We start from the raw sequence: 23,930 nt of genomic DNA, 5'->3' as shown, positions 1-23,930 counted from the left end.
CTCAGTTCATTGGAAGTTAGTGAAATACAGGTAAATTATTTTCCCCATCCAAATTCACACCCCCTCAAGTCTATCTGTGGACCCCTTGGTCAGGGCTGCTTGTTCTAGAACTACACTGTCCACTGTCATAGCCAATAGGACACGTGGATATTGAGCGCTTAAAATGTGGCTAATCTGAATTGAGATGGGCTCTAAGTGGATTTTGAAGATTTGGTATGAGAAAAGAATGTGTAAAATATCTCAGTGATACTTACACTGATTATATAATGAAATAACAATAACATATATTCATGTATATTAAGCTAAATAAAATATAGTATTAAAATTAATGTTACCTTCTTTTTACTTTAAAAATATGGTTAATAGACATTTTAAAAAAGATTTTATTTATTTATTTGACAGAAAGAGAGAGAGAGAGAACACAAGCACAGGGAGCTGGAGAGGGAGAAGCAGACTCCCCACTGAGCAGGGAGCATGATATGGGGCTCGATCCCAGGACACTGGGATCCTGACCTGAGTCAAAGGCAGATGTTTAACAACTGAGCCACCGAGGCACCCCGTTAATAGACGTTTAAACATACATGTGTGGTTCATATTATATTTCTATTGTACACTGATGGTCTATAGATTTCTCTAACCTCCTCCCTATATCAAAACTCCATGTCTTGAGGATATCAGTGAAAGTGGTAGAGTAAAGGCCTCCACACATTCTTTCATAAAGGCAATATGCATTCTTTTCTAGCACACATAGAACATTTTCCAGTATAGACCATATGTTAGGCCACAAGATAAGTAAAACATTTTTTTTTTTTATNATTGATAAAAAAGTATCAGTAAATTTAAAGGCATTGAAATCATACAAAGGATGTTCTCTCTATATATAAGATTTTATTTATTTGAGAGAGAGTGAGAGAGAGAGAGAGAGCAAAAGCAGGGGGAGCGGCAGAGGGAGAGGGAGAAGCAGGTTGCCCGCTGAGCAGGGAGCCTGACTCGGGTATCCATCCCACAACCCTGGGATCATGACCTGAACCGAAGGCAGACGCTTAACTGACTGAGCCACCCAGGTGCCCCTGTTCTCTTTCTTTTTAAAATATTTTACTTTTAAGTAATCCCTCCACCCAACATAGGGCTTGAACCCACAACCCCAAGATCAAGAGTTGTGCACTCTACCAACTGAGCTAACCAGGTGCCCCCAAAGTATGTTCTCTGACCACGATGGTGTGAATTTAGAAATCAAAAGCAAATTTGGGAAATAATGTGGCAATTAAACAACATACTTCTAAATAATCAATGTATCAAAGAGGAAATCAGAAGAGGGGCGCCTAGGTAGTGCAGTCCTTAAGCATCTGCCTTCGGCTCAGGGCATGATCCCAGCATTCTGGGATCGAGTCCCACATCAGGCTCCTCTGCTGGGAGCCTGCTTCTTCCTCTCCCACTCCCCTGCTGTGTTCCCTCTCTCGCTAGCTGTCTCTCTGTCCAATAAATAAATAAAATCTTAAAAAAAGAAAAAGAGGAAATCAGAAGAGAAATTAGAAAAACACTTTTGGGATGAATGAAAACAAAAACACAAACTGAGGGCTTCAGAGGGGAAGGGGGTGGGGGACTGGGATAGGCCGGTGATGGGTATTAAGGAGGGCACATATTGCATGGTGCACTGGGTGTTATACGCAAATAATGAATCATGGAACATTACATCAAAAACTAAGGATCTACTGTATGGTGACTAACATAACATAATAAAAAATTATTATAAAAAAATAAAACAAAAACACAACACATCAAAACTTACTTATGGGATGCAGCTAAAGCAGTGTTTGAGGGAAATTGTAGGTGTAAAGACTTATATGAAGAAAAGAAATATCCTGTATCAACAACCTAACCTTTCACTTTAAGAAACTAGAAAAATAACAGTGACCTAAACCCAAAGCAAATAGAAGGAAGGAAAAAATAAACACTATCATGAAAATAAATGAAATAGAGAAGAAAAAATATAGAAAATCCATGAAACTAAAAGATAGTTCTTTGCAAAGATCAAAATTGAACAACATTCAGCTAGATTGACCAAGGGAAAAAGAGAAGATTGAAATTACCAGAATCAGAAATGAGAGAGGAGACATTACCACTAACCTTCAAGGAATAAAAAGGGTTATAAGGAAATGGATTCTAAAGAAATAAACAATTGTATGCTAACAAATCAGATAATCTAGATGAACTGGATACATTCCTAGATAGGCACAAGCTATCAAACTGACTCCAGAAGAAACAGAAAATCTGAACTGACTTACAACAAAGTAAATGATTAAATTAGTAGAACAAAAACAAAAACAACAAACAAAACACTTCCCACAAAGAAAAACCCAAGTTCAGATGGCTTCACGTGTACATTCTGCCAAATCCTTAAAGAATTAATAACAGTATTTCTCAAAAACTAGAAGAGAGGGCAATACTGCCTAGCGCATTCTATGAGGCTAGTATTACCCTAACACCAAAGCCAAACAAAGCCATCACAAGAAAGAAAATTACAGATCAATCTGCTTTGTAAATATAGATGCAAAAATCCTTCATAAAATACTACCAAGCCAGATTCAGTAACATATAAAAATAACTATGACCAACTGGGATTTATTCTCAAATTCAAGACTGTTTAAATATACAAAAATCAATAATTATTAATATTAATGGAGTGAAAGAAAAAACCCACACGATTATCTCAATAGACACAGAAAAATCACTTGAATTCAAGTGATTTATCTTTCCTGATAAAAACATTTAGCAAACTAGGAACAGAAAGGAAATTCCTCAACTTAATAAAGGGTATCTAGTAAAAACCCACAGCTAATATTATATGTAATGGTGAAAGATGGGACTCGTTCCCTTTAAGATCAGGAATGAGACAAGGATGTTGGTTCTATTGTCACTTCTATTCAACACTGTACTGCAAGTTCTAGCCAGAGCAATTAGGTAAGAAAAAACAAACAAAAGGGACCCAGATTAGAAAGAGAGAATTTAAAACATCTTCGTTTGCAGATGGCACATTCTGTTATATGGAATCTTCTTAAAAAATCTATTTAAAAATTTCCAAAAAACTATTAAAGTTAATGGACAAGTTCAGCAAATTTGCTGGATAAAAGATCAATATACAAAAATCAATTTTATTTTTATACATGGGCAATGAACAATCCAAAAATAAAATGAAGAAAATGATTCTATGATAGCATGAAAAAGAATAAAATATTTTGGAATAAATTAAACAAAGAAGGCTTTGTATACTAAAGGTTTTGTACAAGTTTTTTTTTTTAAATACTAAAAACTACAAAACATTGAAAGGAATTAGACTTAAATAAATGGAAATATATCCTATGTCCATGGATTGGAAGACTTGTTAAAATGCCAATACTCCTCAAGTTGATTTACAGATTTAATACAATCCCTATCAAAATCCCAGTGCCTTTTTTTTCCTGCAGAAATTGAAAGTTGAATCCTAAATTAATATAGAAATTCAAAGGTCTCAGAATAGATAAAACAGTCTTGAAAAGGAAGAACAAAGTTGGAAGACTCACACTCTTGTTTTTTTGTTATTTATTTTATTTGTTATTTTTTATTTTTTTTTAAATTTTATTTTATTATATTGTGTTAATCACCATACAGTACATCCCCAGATTCNAAGGACAGACATATAAATCAGTTCAATAAAGTGGAGAGCCCAGAAATAAACCCATGCACTATGGTCAATTGATTTTTGGTGGGAGTGTCAAAACAGCTCAATGGGGAATGAATACCCTTTTCAATAAATGGTGCTGGGACAACTGGATATGTACTTGTAAAAGATTGAGGTCAGACCCCTACTTGACACCATATATAAAAATGAACTCAAATTGGATGAAAGACTTACATGTGAGTGCTATAATATAAAGCTGGTAGATAAAACATAGGACTAAATCTTTGTGACTTTGGATAGGAAAATGGTTTCTAAATATGACACTAAATGCATAAGCTATCAAAGTCAATATAGATAAATTTGATTTAGAATCACAAACTTTGTGCTTCAAAGGACACTATCAAGACTGTGAAAAGACTTACAAAGTGGGAGAAATTATTTGTAAATCATATAATTGGCAAGGGTCTAATATCCAGAATATATAAAGAACAGTTACAACTCCACAAGAAAAAGACAAATAACCCAATTGAAAAGATGGGCAAAGGACTTCAAAAGACATTTTTCTGAAGAAGATATACAACTGGCCAGTAAGCACATGGAAAGATGCTCAACGTCAATTTGACATTAGGGAAATACTAATGAAAATCACAGTGAGATGTCAGCTCACATCCACCCAGGCTATTAATAAATAGACGGTAATAAGTTTTGACAAGGAGGCGGAGGGCCATGACATGTACATTGCTGGTGAGAATGCACAGTGACGCAGTGACTTTGGAAAACAGTTTGGCAGTGCCTGAAAATGTTCAACATAGATTTACCATATGACCCAGGAATTCCACTCCTGGATATATGCCCAAGAAAAAGAAAAAACATGTGTCTGCACAACACTTTCTACACAAATGTTCACAGTAGCATTTTTTGTTAACACGCAAAAAGTGGAAACACCCAAATGTTCATCAACTGATGAACTGATAAACAAACTATGGTATACTCATACCATGCAATATTGTTTGGCCATAAAAAATAATGATGTACTGATTCATGCTACAACAACAAGGATGCACCTGAAAACATTATGCTAAATGACAGAAGCATTTCACAAAAGCCTGTATATGATATGATTCCATTGACATGAAATGTACAGACTAGACAAATCCACAGGGACAGAGAGCAGACGGGTGGTTGCCAGGTGTGAGGGAGGGGGGAATGCGGAATGACTGCTAATGAGTATTTTGTGTTATTTTTCGAGGTGATGAAAATATTCTGGAATTCACTGGTGGTGATGTTAGCGAACTTTGTAATTATGCTAAAAACCAGTGAAATGTATACTTTAAAGGGGTGAGTTTTATGGTATATAAATTCTATCTCAATAAAAAAAAACAATTTTAGTGGTCCTGGTTCCCTCTCCACTGTATCAGTTCGGGGAGCGTTAAAAGCTACCATTTGAACACAGGCCTTACTTTGGGAGATGATGATAAGGTAACTCAAGGGAGCAGGTCTAAGGCGAGANCATTTTAGTGGTCCTGGTTCCCTCTCCACTGTATCAGTTCGGGGAGCGTTAAAAGTTACCATTTGAACACAGGCCTTACTTTGGGAGATGATGATAAGGTAACTCAAGGGAGCAGGTCTAAGGCGAGAGATTTGGGGGACCGGTTGGAAGACTGGTGTGCGAGTGTGTGCATTCCCTACTTGTCTTTAAAATCGTGTTGCACATAGAACCACATTTTCCATCGTAGGCCAAATAGGACCAACCAGGGGTGTGACCCAGTGCTGACTGGGGGCAGAATGTTCCCGGGCAGTGGCCCTTCCCCGCCACTATGCAACTCGTGCCCTGGGAAGCTGGGAAGGCAGCATCTTTCACCCCCCTTCCTCCCCACCCCTCCACCTGGGAAGCATGCTGCGAGGGACATTCCTCACCTTCTCCTCAGGCATCTCCAGGAGGGGTAGGGCCGGGTGTGTATCCTGGGGGCTTGAGGGCCAGCTCGGGCTGGTAAACTCTGACTCATAGAGTTTGTATCTGCTGGAAAGAGGCTCTGCCAGGAGAGGGCTGTTGTGAGTGTCAGACATTTCCCTTGGGGGGCGGTCACTCAGCAGTCCTGCAACTGGAGAGGAAAGGGGGACAATGGTGAGTCAGGATGGGGCCCTGAGGGACTTGGCTGAGGCTGGATGGAGGCCCCAGGAGGCACAGGACCAAATGTTGCTGCCAGGGAGGCCTGGGGCCATCCTCCGCCCGTGCAGCCTTACCTTTCAAAATCCCCCCATTCTTCCAAGTCTAGACGACAGTCCATTTCTGCTGTGAAGAGTTCCCTGACCACCTGGCTAGAATAGATGCCTCTCTTCTTCTTCTGATCACAGAAAGAGTTGTCCTCTACCTTTTATATTATCCATTGTGCTATCTTACTGTAGTTGTTGTAACTATACTTTCTCTTTGACAGGCACACATAGACCCGGGTCTTCTAACAGAGTGGGCATCTAAGAGAAACACATTTTCTTGCTTGCTCTGGAGCTGATATTGATTATGGGCAACCTCCAGTCCCCCCACTTCCCTCTGCCCTCAGTGCCCTTTCCAGCACCTTCCCCCTCTTCCTTCCCCAGGAACAGTACTGAAGAAGCAGTTCTGGTATAATCTACGAGGAGCTGCATGCGCCAGGCTGGAGGTCCTTCCATGTGGGGCTCCCTTTCCCTTCACTACCAGGACCGGGGTTTGTGCCATGACTGGCTTGTGGGGCAACCTCTGCCCGCAGTCCTCAGTTTCCTGGTTCACTACGGCTGCTGCCCGGTGGAGCTGACTTCTTCCTATTCGGCCACTTTAGTTGTTCTCTTCTTTGGCCTCCTCTGGCTCAAGGATGGATGTCTTTGTTTACTCTTTTTTTGACAGGTGGCTTTGGACCTGCACAGCCCCCTCTCAGTATGATCTAGCATTTTTCCTATTGTTCCACGCGGCCTCTCCTGAGTTTCAAGACAGCGTATCTTAGGATGGTGTTTGCAGATTCCTAGCATGGGCGCTAGCCTACTTCTGCAGATGCTGCTAAGGGACTGCAGGGTTTGCTTCCAAATCAGAGAAGTCCCCTTCCTGTGCTTGCATTCATGCTCTTTCCAGGGGCTCTTTCCTACTCCCAATGACAAGAATTCTTGTTCTTCACTGTTGCTTCCAGACCCTGCTCACCTTGCTGGTGCAGAGAGCCCTCTTCTTTGAGGCTTATGCTATTCCCTCACTGCTCATTGCTGTGTTCCTGACTTCCTGGTCATTCACTCATTCAGGGAAGACTCTAGGGGCTCCTATGAGTCATCTTCAACTCCACTCCAACAATTTTCAGCAACTTCCATGTCTGGACATTGACACTGACCTCATTGACATTAACTCATCATCACTTCATTCTCTGACTTCACAGACTCTTGTCTTCCTCATCTCCAGGGACCTTCTCCACCTCTTCTTTTCAGCCGGTGATTCCCATGGTCATCACATGGACTTGATATCACGCAAACTATGAAGTCTCAAAGGTCAGGTTCTCTCCTGGGGACTTCTAGCTCACCTGCTCAAGTGCGCTCGCTGGCCCAGCACCTTTCACTTGCTGGAGACCGGCAATCCCCCTGCTTTACCCACCCCGTATCCTCTCCTGCCTCCTTAACCAAATTAGACTTCACAGCCCATTGTTTCACTTCTCTCAACACCCTTGCTCTGCCCTCCCCACTCCCCCTCTCACGCCTGTGTGGTGAAATCCTGGCCAGGCTAAACCCAACGTTCCGTCGCATCCGGGCTTTCATCAAGCAACTGAGCAGTGCCTGAGAAAAACCGCACACCTGGGTAGGCTGCCATCACTTTAGGTTTATGCTTGCCATACTCTTGGGTGGACTCTTGGCACTTCTCTTTCTGTCTCTGGCCAGCCCAGACTGGTTTCTGCTGCTACTGCCCTTGCCGTAAGACCTCCATGCTGGCAAATCCAAAACAGGTTTGGTCTTCAACTCATTAGACCCTTCAGGGCGTCCACACAGCTGACCATCCCTCCTTGACACACTCTCCTCTTTTGCATTGACATCGATCCTCTCTCTAGCTGCTCCTTCACACTGTCCTTGGCTGGCTCCTCCTGTAAATACGAGCATTCTGTTGAGCTCTGTTCTGGACCATTTTCTCTTCACTGATACTCCTACCCTGCTGACGTCAGCTCTCACCATGGCTTTATCCTCCATTTATATACCTATGACTCCCAAATTGAATATTTTCAGCCCAGTTTTGAGCATTGGATTCACAGATTTAATTGTCTACTTTACACTTGCATGTGGATGTTCCAGAAATAGCATAAAGTTAGTGCACTGAAACAGCTCCTAATATTTCCTTCTCAGATTCCATCCTCCCTGAAAGGTGCCCACTGCAGGACAAGTCCTCTCTCCATTCCAAGCTACTCCTTATAATACCTCTCCCCTCTCTCCCAGTCCAGTAATTCTTCCTCTAAAATACACCTGGATGCCCACTATCCCCATTTGGCTGCCATCACCTCCTACCTCTGCTCCAATAACTCCCAATTGGACACCTACTTCTCAGATTTCTCCTGCACTCCATGTTCTCTGGGGCCATCAGTGCTGTCCTATCATTACTCTATGCCACTCATGTCTGTTCCCTGCTTCAGTCCCTTCAATGGCTGCGGATGGAAACACAGGCCTTCGGCACGCACACAAGGCACTGCACCACCGTGCTCCTGTTCTGCTGTAGCCCATCCTGGGTTTCTCCTGCCCCTCGTCTCTGAGCTCCACACTTGCCTCCTTTCAGTGCCTAGGCATTGAGCACTTAATACTTCAGGGCCCCTGCAAATGCTGGTCTGTCTGCCCAGAAGGACTCTCCCTGGCTCTTCACCTGGGACCCCCTTCCCTCAGGCATTATCTCCATACCACTCGTCAGAGAGGCCTGCCTGGATCTGCTCCTGACCACGTTCTCCTGTCGCACACTCTCAAGGCACCCAGTATCTTTCCTCACAGCATTTTTTGCACCATGCAATGATTGATTTATTTGTATAGTGTCTGTCTCCCCACCAGAACTTAAGATGCATGAGGACAGTGACCTTCTCTGTTCGGTTTACTACTGTATCCCTAGCTCCTAGCACAGGGCCTGGCACATAGCAGAGGTTCAATAAATAAGTAGTTAAGCAGGGGAAGGAAGGAAGAAGAGAAGGCTACAGGTAATTGCTAGAGTGGGAAAACTTCCTTGCAGAACTTTATCAATCACTGTGGGTCTCATGAATCTTGAATGGTTTAAGAAGGGCATGGGGCCACCAGTCTTGCATTTTTGAGGCAGAACTCTGCCATGTCTAACTCCTATCCTCATCCCCATGAGTTGCTCATTTAAACTATAGCTGATTTTTAGTGTGAGTCTGCAAATATCATTCCGATCCAACTTCTCTTTCTCTTTGCTGTTGCTCTGGAAGAGGGGCCTCTCCTCTGTTTTGATCCCTCAGGTTGAGTTTCAGTGAGTTTCAGAATGCCCTGGAGGGGGCATGCTGGAAAGGTTTAGGAGAGGGAAAACCAGCAAGCCTGAGAACCAGGGCGCTCTCTCCCTCTGGTGGCCAAGAGGCGATATAGCAACCTAGTCTCTTGTTTGGAGATTGCTTCCAAGACATCCGGATGAAAAGTGACGGGCAATCAGATAGCTAGACACACGATCTGCGTGACACCATACATCTGGATAAACAGAAGTGTTCTGGAAAGACCTTGTGTTAAATTCAGTGGCTGTGAATTTCCTTTAAAAGTCTGGTTGAAAAGTAACTTCCCCCCAAATGTATTTCATTAAATTTAAGATGTTATCATCTGTAAGATGATCATTGTTTGGTGTATCACCAAGAAGAAAATGCTGCCAATCAAAATGGTAAGATGCAGATTGATTTGAGAAATGTTAAAATATGAGATCAATGTATATCATATAGTCAAGGAAATATTTTTTAGGGATGGGGCTCAAGTATACAGGAGTTTGAAATGGGTACATTCAGGATTATTTTCTAGATATGAGACTTCACACACACACATGCACACACACCTACAGATTTTGAAGCAAAAAGAGTTTATACATGATGAGCCCTTTAAGGACAGGGACTTTATTTTGTTGATTTCTGTATTTGCATTGCCCAGCAGAAAGCCTGACACATAATAAGCCCTCAGTATGTGTTTAATGATTTACGGAAAGAATGAATGATTGTACAAGGGATGTACTCTCCAGAGACATCTCCAAAAAGGCACTTTCTTCTCTACCTCTGAGTCTTTCCCGTATGCAGACAACATTTACAATTACAGACGGGGAAATTAATGCCCAGGAAAGCAAAACGAGAATTATTTCTCACACGGATTTAACTCTCTGCACTTTCCAAAGCAAGCTTGCTGCCTTGTGATGGCAACGGGAAGCAGAGACCCACGGAAACCAGTGACTTGCTGCAAAGTCAAGATCAGACCTGGCTCCACAGACTGGGCTCCCCACCCTTCTGTTCCTCCAGTTGCCTTGCAGGGCACGGCTGGAGGGTGCAGGGGAGGGGGGGCTGCTCTGGAGGCTGGGTCCCGGCCCTCAGCCCAGTTCTATTTCATAAGCACACACAGCTTCGGCAGGAACAACGTGATTGCATCTCCTCTGGGGAACACAGAGTTCCTTTGCCATGGGAATGTTTATCCTGTTCAACTGGGGGAATTTTGGCTTTGGGGTAGGATTGAGACGTGCAGCAAGAACGGCCTTGTAAAGAGAAGGTTGCTGTGTCTGGAAAGAGCACAGGCTGCCGAAGCTGACATGCCCGGCTCCACTCTTTCTCTGCCGCGAGGGGCTCTGTGGGCCTCTGTTTCTCCCTCTTCAAAGGGCAACGTGGGACTCTTAGGGCAGTGAAATTGCTGACTTGGTTCTTGGCACGTAGTGGGCGCTCCGTGATTTCTGGTTTCCTTTCTTCTTGAGCTCCCACAGTGAAGGAAAGATGGCTAGAGCAGCCCGATGAAGTACAAGCTGGCTGTCCGGAAACAGAACGCCTTTCAAAAGTTTCCATAAGGCGTTGGCCACTTGTTAAAACTGGACGGTGCAATCCTTGCCTGAGCCACGTCCCGTCTGAAGGCGGCAGGCCTCAGAGCCCATTCCCAGCTTTGCGCTGAGCCAGTGTGTTACACTGGCTTCCAAGAACACATAATTATCTGCTTGGCGTGCAGACGCTCTCCTTGGCTGCCCGCTCCTCCTCTTTTCCCTCAGAAATATGGATGGAAAGGACTGTTGGATCAGCCTCATCTCTCTCCAGAAAGCCAGGTCTTGCGTGTTCCCACAAGGGGGCTCCCCAGATGTGAACTCCTCCGTCTCCTTGTAAGAATGCCCTTTGTTGAGGACCTACTGTGTGCCCTTGGACTCCCCCGGAAGCATCGGAACCGCCTGCACGGCATGCTCACATTTGGGCTTGGGCGTTAAGGAGAGGGGAGCGAACGGACTTTCAGGGCAGAGGGAAAGCCATGACGGAGGGGATGCGGGACCAGCTGCGGAAGCACAGGGCAGCTCCCAGGCGTGAAGAGACTGGGGTCTAGGCTTTCATGTTGGGATTTGGCTGAGCAAGTCAGAGAGAGGAGAACAGTCTAGGCCAAGGAGATGCCTAAGAAAATACATGCATTGTTTGTGCCAGGAAACCCCAGTTGTAGACCCTGCTGGAACATGGGGAAGGGTGTCAGGCAATAAAATGATGAGGGTAGGGGGTCAGAAGCCAGACTGGGAAGGTTTCTCAGTCCCTATATTTGGACCCCAATTCTTCTTCCAACATTTAGAAACCACGGCTCTGACTCTATTTTGGAAATGCTTGTCTCACAAGACTATCCGTTCCTGGTAAGCAATGCCGAAGCATGCCCATGCTCAAAGAGGAGGGGCTGTGTCCTCTCTAGCACATTCCTGGTGTCAAGGGAGAGCAGGGACTTGTGCCTGGAGGGGTTTCTTGAGTTGTTGGTGTGAATTAGTGCAGAGTCAAGGCTCCCCCCTCACCCACCCCCGGTGGCCTATTGGGTATAAGTATGCCAGTGAACGTGTCCTCCAGGGCTGAATCTAGAATGGGCTTATTTATGTCATCATCTATCCAGCTGAGTTACGGAGGTCACAGCAACTCTACAGAAGAAAATGTGATTAGCAGGTTTTCCAAAACATTTGCTGAATTAATTTTGCTCAAGATTTTGCAACTGATACAATTATGGAAAACCGTTTCCATATATTTCTACAACTTCAGGACCAAAAAGGATATTCTCTGCTTCCCTCAAACAAAGAAGGAATCCACTTTTTAGTGTTTCTGACAGTTGGCTGGTGTCCCGCGATCCCATGAGGTAGGCTGCTCTCATTGTGAACATCTCTGTGTACTAGAAACCCGTCGATCTATGGAGCTGACTACAAGTGCCTGGGAGTTTCACCCAGTGCCGGTTCTAATTCCGTCCATCCTATCCGCATAGTAGGCTATACTCCCTTTCCTACATGAGAGCGCTTTAGAGAGTGATCTTAATCTTCCTTCCTCTGGGGCAGAACTCTTGGTTTTCCTTTAATTTGGCTCACCCAACAAGATCCCCAGACTCTCTGCCATCCTGCTAGTGGATCTCGGTGACAGCAGGATCAGAGGCAGAGACATGACTCCAAAAGGACCTTGCTGAGTCAGGCTGGGTCCCTGGGCCAGGGTTCTTCTGATCCCTGAGCCGAGTGGATAGCTGCTGAAAGGGAGAAGTCAGCTGTTCGGGGCCAAGTAGATGCTGGAATGGGGACAGAACAGATCCAAGGATCGTAGCTCAGGGAGGCCAGGGAGGAGGATGAAGCCAGGATAGGCCTGGTCCCTCCACACATAGGGCAGGGAACAGGGGAAGGGAGCAGCCGGCGGCTGGGCTAAGGTGAGAGGGGCCTTTCTCAGAGCTGGCTCGTGTAAGAGGCTGGCTGAGAGCTGCTTCTTGTTAGGGGGCTCAGAGTTGTTCTTGGCAGCTCTAGCCCAGGGAGTCTAATGCGGGCTGAGAGGAGCCTGACTCACTGGGCCAGGGGTCAGGTTGGGCGGGAGGGGAGTTGGGAGGCAGCACAGTCTCCGCCGGGCCATCTGCAGACTGTCAGGGTGAGAGATGGCTGGTGGTCAGCGCCTCAGGGGTTCTCTGTCTCTGGGTTCTCCGGCAGGGCCAGGGACAGTGCCTGTAGCTGGGGACCTAACCAGGCCCTGGAGTTGGGGTTGGGGGAGGAGGCCGAACGTGCTTGGATCTTCTCCTTAGATCTCTGATATCCTTGTGTTTGGAAGGACATTCTGAGGGGGTCACCACACCCTTCTCGGCTGACATTCTCTCAGTGGGATGACTCTGTGACATGCTGTGTAGTGAGGTTCCTGCCTCAGCACATCCCCAAACCAGCAATCGCTGAGCTGTCAAGTTTGACGTCAAGGGCCTCTTCTGCATGAGTCTATTTTCTTTCTCTGGGCCAGGGCCTCTCCTGTCCAGGTCAGCTCCTAGCTGGTCTCCCTGACTTCAGCTCCCCAGTTCCTCTCCCCCTTCCCACGGGTGATGGATGAATTACCTTAAAACATGACTTGGTCATGCCAGCGCTCAGAAAGCTTCTGAGAGGCTCCATGTCTGAGTGGCTTGCTACTGGAACTGGGTGCTTACTGCTTTTACATTTTTATTTATTTATTTTTAAAAATTTTATTTTTATTTTTAAGAATTAATTAATTGATTAATTATTTTAGAGAGGGAGAGCACATGTGCATGTGAGGGTGGGGGAGGAGCAGAGGGGGAAGGGCAGAGGGAAAGGAAGAGAGAATATCAAGCAGACTCCGAGTTGAGTGGAGCAGGATGCAGGGCTCGGGGTCCCGACCCTGAGATCATGACTGAGCCAAAACCAAGAGTCAGGTACTTAACCGACTGAACCACCCAGGCACCCCTACGTTTTTATTAAAAATTTTGGGGTGCCTGGGTGGCTCAGTCAGTTAAGCATCTGCCCTTGGCTCAGGTCATGATCTCAGGGTCCTGGGATTGAACCCCACATCAGGCTCCCTGCTCAGTGGGGAGTCTGCTTCTCCCTCTCCCTCTGCCCTCTGCCTACTTGTGCTGGCTTGCTCTAATAAACAAATAAAATCTTTAAAAAAGGAAAATAAAACAAAAATTTCTAGGAAGACATTTTGACTCTGAAGGTGGCTGCTTTGGGCGTGTCCCCAGGGCCCCTGAGGGCTCTGTGTCTGCTCTCTGCACAGGTTGGGGCTACTTGGGGGAGAAGGGAAGCAGCACTGAAGGCAGCCATGTTCTCGCTCTCCCACGGCTCTCCTTGGGGTAACAGGGCTCCAGCTGTGCTGGAACCACTTTCCAGCTTCTCTGTCACAGGTGCCCCTGCTCTGGGCAGGAGCCCTCCTCTGAGCCCAGGGCTGCCTCAGGCTCCGTCTCCATGTGTGTTGTTCTCCATTACGACCTGACCCTGCCCCCACATACGCAGGCCTGTCACTGCCGGAGTGCCTTCCTGACGCCAGGGCACCCTGGTCTCTCCTGTGGCCCGTGCGGTGCTTAGTGTCTAGTGCTCAGTGCAGTCGCCAGACACACACACACACACACACACACACACACTACACAAACTCTTACTCAGACACGCGCGCGCGCACACACACACACACACACACACTATGAACTCTGCAGATGCGGGCCTGCTCTAACCCTTCATGCACACAATGTTTCCTACTCTACAAAGTACTCTCTGGTCAAGAACTGCATTTGTTTTCCCAAATGATCCATGATGGGGAGAGAGGCAGGAGAATGCGATTCTCATTTCACAGACCCAGGGAAGGGAGGGCTCCCCTCCACCCCGAATGACACGGGGAGTTGACACAGTGTCTGGGACTGACCCTACCTCCTAATGCTCAGGCCTGGGTGCTATCCAGAACAGCATCACTGACTCCCTTGCTGCAGGCTATGGGCTCTGCCCTGAGGACGTCTCTCTCCTCTCATGCGGAACCCCGGGGGCCAGAGGGTCCTCCATTCTCCCTGGGGCCTGGCTTTATGTCGTTGAGGTTTCTGGTGCTGGGCTTTAATGTGGACAGGCACAGGCCTCCTTTCAGGAACTGAACGGTGGTGCAAAACTGGGACTTCATGCTGTAACCTGGGGCAGTATGCAGCCCCGGTCTCCCACTTGGCAGGCACGCAGCTCTTCTGGATTTGACCTCTCTGAGGACTTAGTCTGGCATGTCCTTCAGGCCCTAGAGCTACTCCCTTTCTTTTCAACAAAACCCTGATCATGTTTTCCCTGCACAGATGTTTATTTTCTAGAACTGACACCGATTAGAGTGGGGAGGCAGGGCTGTCCCTGGGAGGGTGCGGAAATTGGGACAGATCCCATTAGGCGCTGTTCCCGGAGCCTCTAATTCGGGTACAACTCAGAGTCGGGTGACATCGAAGGACTTCCAGACACAGAGTGGAGGCGTTCTGAAGGGGCTGAGGGGTGGTGTTGGGTGTGGGCAGAAGGGGCAGTTAATGGGATGGTGCTAAAATCTCAGGTCGTAAGCACTAAGCCCAAGGGGCCCCAAGGCTGGGTTCTCCTCCCGGGCCCCATCCTCCCTCCCTTTAGACGGGGCTTGTCAGCAATCTGTAAGGTCCTTGGGAGCCATTAGAGGCATGGCTTCCCCCGGTCACCTCCAGTCTTCAAAACTGGCCTTGTTTGCTGCACATAATGAACCGGAGCCCCAGCTGTAATCTGGTTTGGTGGAAAAACAGTTGGGCAAGTAGGGGGCAAGGTTGTTTTCAAAGCACCTCCCCCTTTCCCTTTGGCCAGCAGTGAGCGCTCCTTCCTTTAAACCCTGAGAGCAGAGATTCTCATCCTGGACAGCACACAGCAGTCCTCCCCTAGGGCTCCTCCTCCAGAGAGTGTGACTTCCGTGGTCTGGGGTGCGGCACGGGCACTGGGAGCCTGAGGAGCTCTGGGAGTGATGCTGATGTGCAGCCCACACCGAGAGGCACTGACCTGCGCCTTTGGGGAGCTGTCTTTGCGGCACACATTTTACTGCCTTGCTACTCAAGGTGACTGTGGGCTGAGGATCAGCTGAGTTTCTAAATTCTTCTTTCTCAGAAGGAGAATCTGCATTTGACTCTCAGGTGGCTCAGAGAAGCACAGGTGTGGGGTCTAGGGGGGCACTGTTCTTGCTGGGAGGGGCTCTGGGTGTGGACAGCTGCGAGAAGGGAGCTGGAGCGTGCGGGGAGAGGGCCTGGGAACAATCTCCATTTGTTTTAGAACTTTGGCTGAATGGTCAAAGCATTTGGTAAACAAGTGAAACCAGATTAGATTCAGCAACAGCAAGACCAAAATGAAACCAAAGCTAGATTTATGACTTTAATTAAATATCATTTACATTCTCTATCTCCAGATGAAAGGAGGTGGCAAACGCCCCAGCCCTTTCCAGCATGTGTCTTGGCCTGTTGAAGCTAAATCCCTGCTTCCCACGCAACCTGCGTGGGGTCCTAGCCATGGCATGCTCCCGAGGACGCAGGCATGTAAGGGGTGCACAATTTCAGAAATAAAAATGGAGCAACTATGGAAATGGAGGCTCATCCCATTGTTGAAAAACCCTAAGTCAAAAGCTCACCTTTGCCTTATAAGCTCCTACAAGACCATAAAGAGGAGACACAGATGGATCGTGGCTGTGAATGGCCCCCAAGAGAACAGAAGCATGGGTCTATGTTGGGGTGGGTCAAGGTTAGGAGGCTTTCGTTATGACACGTCAGGCAGCCTTGCTGTGAACTCCAATGCGAATATTGAGGTGGGGAGAGAGGGGATGCAGGAAGGAAGGGCACTAGTAAGAACATCAGTAATTACACAGTAACTGTGTGCCATACCAAAGAAGATGGAATAGAGAAAACCCCGCCTGGACTGGAAGGGGGCATTTCATGGAAGTAGTGAGAAGAGGAACACAGTTGCGGTTGGCAGAAAAGAAAAAGTGGGAGGATGGGGAATTATAGGTAGACACAAGGGAAGCGGCAGAGGAGGGGGGAAAAGAAGGAAGAAGGAGGAGAGGAGAGAAGAGAAAACACAGAGTCTCAGCACAGTGGGAGGGTTGAAGTGCTGGCTGGAAAGGAGGTGCTGTGAAGGAGATGGAGCTGGAGAGGAGATGAGGCTGGGGAGACAGATGGTGCTCTGGAGCCATGTGTCCCTGCTCTGGAGGGGCCACAGCCTTCAAGCTGGCGGGCTCTCTGGTGAGGCTTCTCCCTCCTCCTCTCCACTTGCATGAATCCGGTGAGGGATGGAGCAACGATCTTCCCGGAGGAGAGGAAGAGAGGTGATCTGTCACACTGCCCTGTGCGTGGCTCCTGGCACATCATCTGGGCTTAGAGATAGCCAGCCCCTGGAACAGCTACTTAAGAAGGAGAACCAGAGGGAGGCTGGTGTGGAAATGGGGACTTAATTCCAGCTTCATCCCACCCTTTCTCCTCCTTCGTGCCTAACCAGATTTACCAAATGAGCTTTCCTCAGAACCCTGAAGAAGCCACTTGGGGTTACACCAGTTGAGTGTTAAAGAATGTATGCATTTTGCAAGTGGCCGAAGACATTTGCCAAGATGCTTGTCCTCTGACCCCCTGCGGCTTGGCTGAGGTAATGGGAGAGATAAGTTGGCTATATTTAAGCAGCCAAGACTCTGTAGAGATGAAATTTGTCTGGACATCACTGGAAAATAAGTGGAGTTTGTTGTGAAATCTCTGAAGATGTGTTTTCTCGAGAGCCTCTGAAAGGAGGGTGAGTGTTGATGAGCAAACCCCACTGGGATGGTCACAGTGAGTGGAACCAAAAGAGCATGGCCTGGGGAGTCCACCCAAATTCTAGCCCTGCCATCTACCATGGCGCCACGTGGGGACACAGATTCCTTCTCATCTGGGAGGCAGGATGGCAATTACTACCTCAGAAGGCAACACGCAGAGGGCTGAGCAGCCCACCACCCCATGTGCCGTAGGCGTCAACAAATGTCACTTTCTGCCTACGTCCTCCTGGCTTTTCTGGGGTTGTTCATAAGCTCGAAAGCCTCCAAATACCAGGAATTTAATGAAAGTGGATTTGCTGAGGTAAATACTTAGAAATGTTAACCTTCCTAACATGAATTTCTCCATAGCCGATCCTGTATCGAATATTGCTCATTCATTCAAATGTGCCAGTCACTAGAGATCCAACAGTGAGCAAGCAACAGCTCTTCTTGTCCTCATGGAAACCAGAAGGCACACCGTGAGTCCAGGGATGGGACTGCCCTGGTTCCCACTGTGGGGGCAGGTAGGGAATGAAGGTGGAAATGCGGGGAGCATCTTTTGGTTGTCTCAGTGACGGAGGGGTACCACTACTATTTATTGAGTGAAGGCCAGGGAGGCTAAATACCCTGCAATATGCAGGACACGCTTATATGACAAGGGACTGTCCCCCACAAAATGCTCAGTGAGAGAAACTGGTAGGCCAAGGATGAAAGAAGTCATGAAAACCAAAAACTTGCCTGTTGGCAGAAAGATTTTTAATATCATCATTTTCCTAAGATCAACTTTTAAGAGATCTTTGAAATGAATGTAAAGGAGTCATGTGTCCTGTCTCTTTCTGTTTTTCACCGTTTAAAGGCACATCCCTCTTCTTCTAGGGCCTGTCCTTCCACATAATGATTGTATTATTGCCTTTTTGGTGATGCTAATTCCTCCATGCCCAGAGCTGATGCATCTGTGGACTAGGAGGTAGGATTCAACCAGGACTCCCAGACTCGTAGGGCTTTGCCTCTAGAAGGGGTCTGAGTTCTGGTTAGGGGTGCAGATGGGGATCACAGATGAGGCAGAAGAGAAATGGCTCATCTGGGGATCCAAGCCCATCATCTTAGCTGCATTAATTCTACACCTTAACCCACCAGGACAAGAGGCAGCTAAAGTACACCTCTCAAAGCCGAGGACCCATCTGTAACATCTTCAAGGGCTTCTGAGGTGCTAAGACATAAACCTTTTGGGGGATATGCCTTAAAAGGAGATGACAATATCGCCTGCCTAATAATCATATTATTTTATTTTAAGTCCCTCATTGTCATGTTTATAAAATCACTTATAGTTGCTGTGAAAATTTCGACTACTAAAGAGCACAGGAAGAATACAGAGGCTTACTGGCACCCCCAAATGCAGAAATGGCCATCATAAACACTGGGGAGCTGTCCTTCCAGACACCTCTCTGCTCATATTCCCAAGCAGCAAGAGAAACAGACAGACAAAATTAATTTCTAGAAATAGGATCATGCCTTATGAGCTATTTTTTTTGTTTTTGTTGTTTTTTGCTTTTGAGCTATTGTTTTTTAATGGAAAGGATCGTATTTAATTTTGTGTGACTTAAACAAAAGAAAAATGTATTAAAGTGAAACCAGAGAATGTGCTAAACTTCAGATAAATGTTTATTCATCACAGGAATTAGTTTTAGTTTTTATAACCTTTTAAGGCTAAGAAAACAGAAAAACCATTAAAAAACTAAAAATTTAGTATCTTTCCAAAAAACCCCCCAGGTTTCATATTTAGGTAGTACTGATTGCCTCCTTACTAAAAAAAATAAGAAAATTTGGTTTCTTATGCTTTTACCAATTTTTACTGATTTTATTACTATTATTATTTTTGCTTTGTCAAGGTTTATTCTATTCTTTAATTGTAATTCATAGTTGTCATACATTTCTATCCCTATCTATTGAAGAAAGAATATATATATATATTCATTCTTATGTAGAGTACACATATATATGTATATATATATGCTTATATATATTTTATGTAGAGTATACACACATATGTATATATTTATTTATATATTTGTTATGTATTTATATATATATTTTTATCCCTCTATATAAAAAGGAATTCAGTGATTATCACTAATTCTTTTACTATAGTTGATATGTTCCCAAGTTCTTATTGTGGGTGACATTTTATTACACACACATAATACATAATTCATATACATGTATCTTCATGAGAAAGCCTCATAGATGCTTTTTTACCTGTTGAGCTGCTCCATTTTGGGGAATGCCTATAGGTTGCTTAAAGGACAAATTTATTCACTCATCACATATTTCCTGAATGTCTAATGAGTGAGCTCCAGAGCTAAAATCTTTAGACAAAGATTAATGTATCTATCTCTAAGGCTATCTCACAAAGTTGCATTGAGACATTCAAAGTCCTTTCCAAATCACAGTGACAGTAACTGGAAGATCTCATCTACAGGATTAGGCCATTGTGAGGTGTGGCAGCCAGCTGCCACAGTGGCCCTTGGTGACCCTTGCCTCCCAGTGCTCACAGAGCTGACCTGTATAACCAGCTGGACATCACAGAAATGAGGCTCTGTGGCTTCTGAGGCTAGGTTATAAGAGCCCTGGCCACTTCGGCCTTGCGCTCTTGGGTCCCTGGCTCCGGGGGAGCTGCTGCCATGTCATGATGGCATTCCAGCAGTCTTAGGAGCTCCTCCTGGAGAGGAACAGAGACCTCCTGGCAACAACCAGCATTAGCTAGCTAGCTGCACGAGAGAGTCGTCTTGAGAGCAGGTCCTCCAGCTCCAGGAAAGCCTCAGACTACAGCAGCCCTGGCTGTCATCTTGACAGCCATCTCATTAGAGACCCTAAGTCAGAACCACCCAGCCTAAGATATTTTTGCTGTTTTAAGTTGCTAAGTTTTGGGCAATTTGTTACGCATTGCATTGGCCATTAATACCTCTTCAAGGATCTAATTAGCCAGGCTCTTGGCAGGAGCCCCCAAAGGCATATTTTTTATGGAGGAAAAAGTTCTTGGGGAGAAGGAAGGAATCGACACTTACTGAACACCTACTCTGTGGTAGGTATTGTTACCTGTGTTATCTTACCGAATCCCCATAGCAACCATGTAGAGTAGTGTAGAGGGCATCTGCTTACCTCTTTGGAGGTACCCTGCTGCCAAAATGAGACAATAGTTCATATAAGAAAGATCTGTGGGCCTTATACTTTTACAGAAAATAGGGTTTCTATCGATTGAGCCTCATGGGGCAGAAATGTGTCTTGGAAAGAAAAACTGGCTGGGGGTCAGTTGTGAGACACAATCACACACTAATTGAGGAACGTATATACCTCGCCCTGTGGCTCACTCTGCGGGGATACATCTGAGAAGTACCAATTAGCATTACCTTCAAGGAGGTTTAATGCAGAGATAGCATTTAAAGGCGGAAACGGAATCAGAAACCAAAGTGAAGTACTGAAACAGTGAATGTGTTTCATCATTTGATTATTTGGCTGTCCTTAGCAAGGACCTCTCATCTGCAAGTCTTGCAGCCTTAAAGGGTGTGAAAGACATCAGTAGTTTCAGTGGTGGCTTCGGAGGTAGTAGGTACTATGGTAGGTCAGTTTCGTAGTGCTCCAGGAGTCATTCTGGCCCAACCGAGAAAGCTCACTCCTACGACTCTATCCCAAATTTTGTGAGTCCCTAGATTCCTCTATTAAATCCCTTTCTGCTTAAAATACCTGTGGCTTCTGTTTTCTGAGGAAGAGATGCCATAAGACAGGACAGTGGGGCAGGGGACAGGAGGGCAGGGGTAATTAGGAAGGAATTTTTGGAGGAGCTAATGTTTTAGCTTAAAGGAAGAGGGATTTTAAACAGTCCAGAAGAAGAGATGAGGGCTCCTGAATGGGAATGATTACAAGAGTCTGTTTCTCTTTCCCCCAAGTTGGTGCCTCCCTATCGCCTTCCACCCTTCAGCAGGATGGGTTCTGGTTTTTGTTAAGGCCTGGACTTGAATGAATAGTCACTTGGAGTTTCTGTTTGCCGTCATGGAAAGTGTGTGATTTCAGTATGGGATTCAATACCCAGAACACAGATACTCATGGAGCCCCCTCATGGATCCTGCAAAGACAAATACGTCTGGAGAAGGCAGTGTTCTTCCTCTCCTGCTGCCTTCCTTCATCGCCCTGCTGGAAACTGCTCGCTGCTGTCTGGGCTCAGCTCCTGATCACCTAGCTCCCTGGGGGAGGATAAAACAGAGGGACCAGGTGTTCTCTGACACGGCAAATCAGAAGAAAAATCACTGTATTGGGAGTGAGGAGACCTGGGGTCTAAATTTAGCTCTGCTGCCTACCAGCTGTTTAACCTTGGGCAAGTTTAATGAATAACCAAATCTTTACCATCTTGTGAATCTGCCCACTGTTCTCCATTTTAAAGGCTGCAGCCTTACTTCAGACCATTATCCTTTCTCCTGTTATATCTCCTGTGTATCACTCCTACGTATGCTCCACAATGCACTCTCCTTAGCGCATTTAGAATATTTTTGCAAGAGTTCAAGTCCGGTCCTATCGTTCCTTCTTCAAGAGACTCTTTAATGCTTCCCAGTGCCCCCAGGATGTCCAAACTGCTGGGCAGGACATCAAGTCTGACTTGGTCTCCCTGGGCCTCTCCACCCTCCTCTCCAGAAGAGGCTGTATTTTAAGGTGAACTAGAACCAGTGGTTCCCAAAGTGGGACATTCACCCTGAGGGATATGTCAGACACTCAGTCCATTGGTCTGTGGATAGAAAATATTAGAACTTCTATGCATATTTTTATCTAAAAATTGAGATAAACTTAAGGTGTTCTGGTTCAGATCCTTTCTTTCTTTCTTTCTTAAAGATTTTGTTTATTTATTTATTTATTTATTTATTTGACAGAGAGAGAGGCAGTGAGAGAGGGAACACAAGCAGGGGGAGTGAGAGAGGGAGAAGCAGGCTTCCCGCTGAGCAGGGAGCCCAATGTGGGGCTCGATTCCAGAACACTGGGATCATGACCTGAGCCGAAGGCAGACGCTTAATGACTGAGCCACCCAGGTGCCCCCCCACCCTTTTTAAAGATTTTTGAATTAATTTACAGATCCTTTTTCAAGTTGTCACATGTCATCTATGGACCTTGTGTACCTTGCATGAAGGTCAGCGTGGCAAGGTCAGGAGGTTGGTGGATGCCTGTGCAGCCTCTGGAGTCAAACTTTCTGGATAAATGCTTTTTATTGGTTATTAGTATTATTATCATTATTCTGGAGTAGAGTGGATTCCCATGGTACAGGAAGATTTACACAAAACGGACACTTGGATTAACAAGAGCCTTACAAAGAAACTTTAGAATATAAAGAAAGAGTGACTAAAAAAGCCCAAATAAGTCACAGGAGGGTGCTGGGACTATTGCTTCCTTGGTTGTGCTTATGTTCTGATTATCGCAGCCACATTGCCACATTAGAAAGTAAAGGCAATGACAACCTAATTAGCCATGACAAGAACTAGACCCCCAAAATGTCAAAATTATGAAGTCAACTTTAAAAAGGATTTACATTCACTGTCATTAAAGATGACCCTCTCCTGTGTATTGTGCCTTGACATATTGGCTGATGTAAGTACATAAATACAATTTGTAATTAAACAAATGTACTTGGGGTGCCTGCTCAAAAATATATTTTTTCTGGTAGAATTTCACAATAAAGAAATTTGGAGACCAGTGAGCTAAGCACGGACTTGGGTCTAGAGGGTGCAAGGACTTGACCTAGATCTAATAAATGTTCTGGCTTACTGCAAGAATGTGAACTTCCTGGTTATTTATTCTTCCAATGCATTTATAAAGCACGGTTGTTATTGTACTGTATATTTTCAGTGGGTTTTAAAGGAGGAGACTTTAAAATTTGGGAGTATTTTATCTGCAAGATCATTTGATCTAATGTTATCTGATACTTATGGAGAATAAAAAAAGGTCAATATTAGGTACCATACAAAGGTTTGTCACTGATAGGATGGGTTATGGAAACCTGCACCGTCGTGATGGTGAATTGCCTCCTGACATTAGGACCAATTGGATCACACACCAGTTCCATCATTAGAAGCCAGCGAGCAATGCCCTTTTTTGCTCCAGTCATTCTTGAAGTAATTTGTTTACCCCAGCCATCAGAACACAGTCAATAAACTGCAGGGATTGACAAAGTAGCACTGTACAGGCAACACGGAAAATTGGAAAAGTGAATTGTAGGTGGAGAGTGACTAGCAATAAATAATCAGCTGATTCCCATTGCAGAAATGTCTATGACCAGGAGAAAACCCGACCAGTGAAAAATCTGAATCAGACAAAAGTGGGCCACTTAATTCTGTATGAATACACTTGAGAATGAATGTGTTCTGATTCTCCAAGCAAGATGGCTCTTCACAACATTTGGCTTTGTTAAAACCATGTTTACTGACACTTGGATTCTCTCCAGTTCCCTGGCATCTGAAATTATACCATTAGTGATTCACTCCTTTGAACTAAACACAGACCTCTTCAGGTATCCTCTTTTGAAGAACAAGCACCCT

At 45.4% G+C, this 23,930-nt stretch overlaps 1 protein-coding gene and 1 long non-coding RNA gene across 3 annotated transcripts in view; one reads left to right on the top strand and one right to left on the bottom strand.

The window, feature by feature from the left end:
- SLC14A1 (solute carrier family 14 member 1 (Kidd blood group)) overlaps positions 1-5,743 on the bottom strand; it is a 137,513-nt gene extending 131,770 nt beyond the window's left edge. The window contains exon 1 of the mRNA XM_034642538.1: positions 5,576-5,743. Coding sequence (XP_034498429.1) covers positions 5,576-5,725 — 150 coding nt within the window. The 5' untranslated portion in view covers positions 5,726-5,743. The remainder of the gene's footprint in view (positions 1-5,575) is intronic.
- An 11,992-nt stretch (positions 5,744-17,735) lies between these two features.
- LOC117796063 overlaps positions 17,736-23,930 on the top strand; it is a 119,433-nt gene continuing 113,238 nt past the window's right edge. For both annotated transcript variants that reach the window (XR_004620405.1, XR_004620406.1), the window contains exon 1: positions 17,736-17,837. This is a non-coding gene — a long non-coding RNA (uncharacterized LOC117796063). The remainder of the gene's footprint in view (positions 17,838-23,930) is intronic.

This window comes from Ailuropoda melanoleuca, chromosome 14 (genome assembly GCF_002007445.2).
Source record: "Ailuropoda melanoleuca isolate Jingjing chromosome 14, ASM200744v2, whole genome shotgun sequence".
In the NCBI taxonomy this organism is placed as follows: Eukaryota; Metazoa; Chordata; class Mammalia; order Carnivora; family Ursidae; genus Ailuropoda; species Ailuropoda melanoleuca.
The sequence above is the reverse complement of the archived record's forward strand: the minus strand, read 5'-3'. Positions and strand labels throughout refer to the sequence as shown.